General features: G+C 37.1%; 1 protein-coding gene across 2 annotated transcripts; it reads left to right on the plus strand.

Moving 5' to 3' along the window:
* The first annotated feature begins 211 nt into the window (after window positions 1-211).
* On the plus strand, window positions 212-4,554 carry LOC110797604 (uncharacterized). 2 transcript variants are annotated; one of them, XM_056838519.1, is made up of 6 exons: window positions 212-262; window positions 440-824; window positions 1,264-1,749; window positions 1,843-1,986; window positions 2,970-3,400; window positions 3,741-4,554. In XM_056838519.1, exons 2-6 carry the CDS (start codon window positions 746-748, stop codon window positions 4,359-4,361), a joined length of 1,761 nt encoding a protein of 586 aa, XP_056694497.1. In that variant the 5' UTR covers window positions 212-262; window positions 440-745; the 3' UTR covers window positions 4,362-4,554. The 2 variants fall into 2 exon arrangements, with proteins under 2 accessions (XP_056694497.1, XP_021858407.1); XM_022002715.2 differs by having other exon boundaries at window positions 217-824.
* Window positions 4,555-5,533: the final 979 nt, after the last annotated feature.

Raw genomic sequence — 5,533 nt, forward strand, 5'->3', positions numbered from 1 at the left:
GCAACGCCGTTTCAAACTGCACCATAGTCAAATTAGGCGAATTTTGCTACTAAAACAGCACCTGTTTTTAGCACGTCACAACTTTATACATTCATCAATTTGGTTTACATTCTTAACCGTTTTCTGATTTTGCCCTTATCCTTTTAGTTTAAGTGTTTAAGATCTGCCACCATAAACCCTCCTAATCCTATCACTCTCTACGTATTTATGCAGATGGATGGAAAGTGGATACATTGCAACAAGGACTAGAATACAGAATTTGGTAACCTTCTCCGCAAGAATATAACTTTCTGGATAGATTACAAATAAAATAAATCCAAGCTTATCTTCTCATCTTGGTTTTCGTTAACAAACTATTGTTTGCAGTTCCTTTTATTACATGATCAGTAGTACTATATCTACATATATTTTAAAAACTTTTTTTACTGATGCTGTAAAGGTACCAAGGCATTCTGCTTTTGGGGCAGAAATGGCCTTCATGTACATGGAATGGAATTACAGAAACTTTAAACAAAGACAAAGAAAACAAAACATGGTTTGTGAGTCAAGTGCTTTTCCTGCGCCATTTATCAGAAGGAAATTTCGCCGAGCTTTCGGGAAGTTTAAGCTTCTGTAGTATGTAGTAGTAATTAGCATGTCATATATATGTGTAAGGGTAGCTTCAACCTAAGCAGCCTACAATCTGTTGATCAGCTTTTCCCATCCAAAACTAAAGTTAGTTCATAGCCTTAAAAGGTGTACTTCGATGGCGCCCCCCGATCGAAATGATCTGGAACTTGGTATCAGACATGATATACATCAATCTCAACCACTGCCTTCTTCTGGTAAGGAAAACTCTTAGCCTTGTTCTTACATATGAGTGTGGAATTAATGTTGCATTAAAAACAAGATACTACTCTTATCTGGCTCGTATTAGTCGTATCCATATTTAATTTAGTTAAAGGTTGTATATTTGTATGTATATGTTGTCTCGAACATAAATTTTATGGCATATTTTTGGCTAAATAAAAGCATGTGTTCTAGCTCTTTCCAGAACAATTAGGTTCATAAGTTCAAACATTTTATTTTCGATGTTTTAGACCTTAATGTGATTAATTCTAGGACTCTTTTAAGCTTAAACTAATGGAGTAATGGACTCTGTTCTAGGACTCTGTATTGCTTTAAGCTTTAGCTTAAAATAATGGAGTATGGCCTGATCCTGTGCATAATAGTAAGTACGGCATAGTATTTACGGCCTCCTAATACCTGATACTCCATAAACAGATGCCGGCCAACACTTCCAAGATTACCATCTATGTCTACAAAAAGCTTGCCTCCGTGGTGATTGGAAAGCTGCTGAACAAATCCATGCAAAACATTCTGATTGCTTCCATGAGAAAATTTCGAGAAAGGGTGATACTGCTCTGCATATAGCAGCAGCTGCGGGGCGCTATAGTTTCGTGAAGCAATTACTAGCGTACGCCCTATCAACTGGCCAACAATTGGATTTGCGGCTGCCTAATGATGAAGGAAATACCGCCTTCTTTTTGGCTGCTGCATCGGGTGTGGTCGATATCGTGGAGGAGATGCAAGTTCTTAACCGAAATCTGGCCAACATTCCTGGTAGCAAAGGAATGAAACCAATTCAAATTGCTGTCTTGCAAGGCCATGAGAAAATGGTCAATCATCTCATGCCTGATTGTTTTGGACATTTATCCAACGAGGAACGCACCGATCTACTTATTGCTACCCTCGAAAAAGATCTTTACGGTTAGTTTTTATGTCTGTACTTTTGTGACTTTTGGCTTTCTTGGCTTTCTTATATACAACATGACAAACATATACATAAGTAAATATATGCAGATGTGGCCTTGAAGATCTTAAAAGAAGATGGAGACGATGGATTAGCCACTAGACGGAATGGAAACTCACTTACGCCATTACACGTCTTGGCTAGAAAGACCCAAACGGAGAGCCATAGTCACCTCAACTACAATTGGAACCCGTGTAACTTTTCAACCCCTTGATCTCTGTAATAGCGTAAATTTATGACATTGGGGTGGCTAAACTTGTGGTTTACAAGTTAATACGAAGTATATACCTTAAGCCATAGTGTATCAGTTAGCTTCCACAAAAAAAAATGAAGGGTTAACTTGTGCCTGAATAATTATTATTTTTTCACAGCTTACTATGGAGACATGGAGTACTATAATGAATTATGGTGGACATACTAATGGTGCAGTATCTGTAAATAGGGATGGGCATGGCCCGGATCTGGACCGGGTCTGGTGAGCAGACCCAGACCCATATTTTTTAGGCGGATTCAGACCCATCCCATATCCATTGGGTCTGAAAAATTCAGACCCATACCCAGATCCAATGGGTTTAATGGGTCTCGGGTCAAAAATGGGTCTAGTATTATTTGTTTATTTTTAACATTTTTGTCTTAGAAAATTTTCCCGCGCCATTAATTTAACCGATTTACCATCATATATTCACATTCGATACATAAAATATCACAATTCGCAAATTAGTGCCAAAATACTAAAGCATGCATGTATCTAATTAGACTATTTCTAATTTCTAATTTCTAATAAATTGACCGGGTCCATGGGCCGGATCTGGACCGGGTCTGGGTCTGAGAATATTAGACCCAGACCCAGACCCGTTTTTAAACACATGGATCCAGATCCGCCCCAGATCCATTGGATCTCAAATAATTAGACCCAGACCGTTAAATATGGGCCGGGTTCAACCGGGTCCTGGACCCATGCCCATCCCTAACTGTAAAGATCAGTATGAAACGGAGATAGTTGTCATTTAGGGTGGCTAAAGTTGTTGTTTACAGCTGAATATGTACCATAAGCCATAGAATACTCCGTTATCTTCCACAAAAAATGAAGGGTTAAGTTCGCGCTAAAGTAATTATTATTTTCACAGTTTACTATGGAGTACTGTAATGAATTATGGTGGATGTATTTATGTTTCAGTGAGGAAGCAGAACCAAGATCATCGCAAACATGAACTTGTTGAGCACCTATGGAAAAGAGTCATAGAAACCAGAAATCATCAGAAAATCTCCGATATGTTATCATTCCCTCAGCCTGAACTGCTCTTTGTTGCGATACAGATGGGAAACTACGAGTTTGTCACAACCCTCATCCGGCATTACCCAGATCTAATATGGGAAAAGGACCATAAGAGTAGAACCATATTTCACGCTGCTGTTGAGTACCGTCAAGAGAAGATCTTTAGTCATATTTTCCAATTAGAAGGTATTAGGCATTTGCTTACCGCTTACACGAATCCTTTCAATGGAAACAACATTCTTCACTTAGCTGCCTCCTTACCAGAGCCTGATATACTTGATAGCGCGTCTGGTGCAGCTCTTCAAATGCAGCGAGAACTCCTATGGTTTCAGGTGATTCATTTTCCAACTAAGGCTTCGTTGTATTTAAATTATTTTGTATGAACTTATATTATCTGAACTTAGCTGAACTTCACTTGACTTATCTGAACGAAAATAAACTTATTTGGGTGTGAAAATGTCTGAAAATAACTTACTTTTTTTATCTTCCATTATCTGAACTCATTTTGTGTGAAATAAGTCAAGATAAGGCAAACAAAACATAACTCCTATGGTTTCAGGTGATTCATTTCCCAACTTAGTCTACCTATACATGTACTCGATCTTTTCAAATGGATAAATATTTTTTAATGTATGTATTTGACTTCTAATGCGAGGATGATAATGATGGCAGGCAGTTGAAAGTATAGTACCGCGTCAATATGCCCATTCTGAAAATTCTATCTTAACGCAAATAAGTGACACAGAGGCAGTGGAAAGCAAGGAAACGCCACGAGAGATGTTCAACAGAGAACATGCACAGTTACGTATAGAAGGGGAGAATTGGATGCGAAAGACCTCGACTTCATGTATGGTGGTAGCAGCTCTTGTCGCGACCATAGTTTTTCAAGCAATCTTTCAGCCACCGAACAAAGGAAACAATGAGAAACTCTTTTGGGTGTTTGTTATCTCAGATGCATTCTCTTTGTTATCGTCAACTGCATCAATATTAACATTTCTTTCAATTCTGACATCAACGTACGCGGAAGAGGATTTCTTAGTATCACTACCATTGAAATTGATGGTTGGTCTTGCTATGCTTCTCTTCTCCATATTGACAATACTACTAGTTTTTACTATATCTATCATTATCCTTTTGCCTTACAAATCGGTGTGGATTATTGTTGCTGTGTTTGCTTGGTTCACCGGCGTTGTCTACATCCGTCTGCATTTTCCGTTGTTGGTTGTTGTTTATCGGTCTACTTTCGGAACTAAGTATCTTTTCCGTCCTCAACATGAGCTATTCCGGGATTAGTGTAGAACAAACTCGATCTTATGATGAATACTGTTTAATTTCTAGGAGTACTTGCGTGTGTATGTATAAATGTAGTCAACTTTTCTCGACCTGTATATATTGTGATTTATAATATAAATTTAGGAAGACTTTTCAATGACTACCATTTATGGTAGCCACCATATTAAAATGAATCTCAATCCTTTATCTTTGTTGATTCATCAGAACCGTTAATTATGTTGACTTTTTATTAATAAATAAATAATTTTTTTAAATAAAAAAAAAAGTTGAAATCCTCCTCCAGTATCTTAACACGTTCACTCTTGATTTAATTTTCGGTATTTTCTTATTCCTGATCCTGGAGAAACTCCTAACAAACGCCTACTCAATGGTGCAATATCTACCCAGAAAAGAATCAGCAATAATCGCACCAATTACAGGGAAAAGAGACCCAAATCCACTCAAGCGTTCACATTTGCTGCCGCAGTAGCGGTTGACTGCCCCAACGTTCCAATTAAATAGCTGATCAAATTTGATGTATCCCATAATATGCAATTCTCTCTGTAACTTCCACCCCTAGCAACTTCTGGCAGTAGCGATTGATTTTGAATTGAAGTTTCAAAACTTTTACCAAAACCCCCGAATTCCCGATTATGAGGATCAAATCGTTAATTTCACAACAAGAACATCAATTTTGAATTGATGTTTCAGAAATTTTGTTCATTTTTTTTTGTCGGTGATAAAAACTGCTTATAAGAACGTGGATGATTGGAATATGAAAGTAGCTAGGGTATTTTTAATGCATTTATTTTTTTATTGAAAAACTAATTTTAATTAAAGAATAAAATACTTTGAAGTCAACATAATCAACGGTTTAGATTGGTCAACTTTATTTCAATAGTTGAGATTAAATACATTATGGTTAATGTAGCTATTGCAAAATCTTCCATAAATTTAAAGCAATTTTTATTGCAACAACGCCGCTTTGATAACATGTTTACTCTTCTAACCCAAGTGCACCTCCATAAGCGATAAAAACAACAATACATGTACGTGTATAAAGAAGACCTATCGCCACCATGCCCTATTGATAAGGTTACGAATGTGTGATTGTATGAATGTTGTACACTTGTACATGTTTTCTACACAAAAATTAAAATAAATGGAAATAATGGAACACGTTGATGAGGCTA

Source organism: Spinacia oleracea, chromosome 3 (assembly GCF_020520425.1).
Source record: "Spinacia oleracea cultivar Varoflay chromosome 3, BTI_SOV_V1, whole genome shotgun sequence".
NCBI classification, from domain to species: domain Eukaryota; kingdom Viridiplantae; phylum Streptophyta; class Magnoliopsida; order Caryophyllales; family Amaranthaceae; genus Spinacia; species Spinacia oleracea.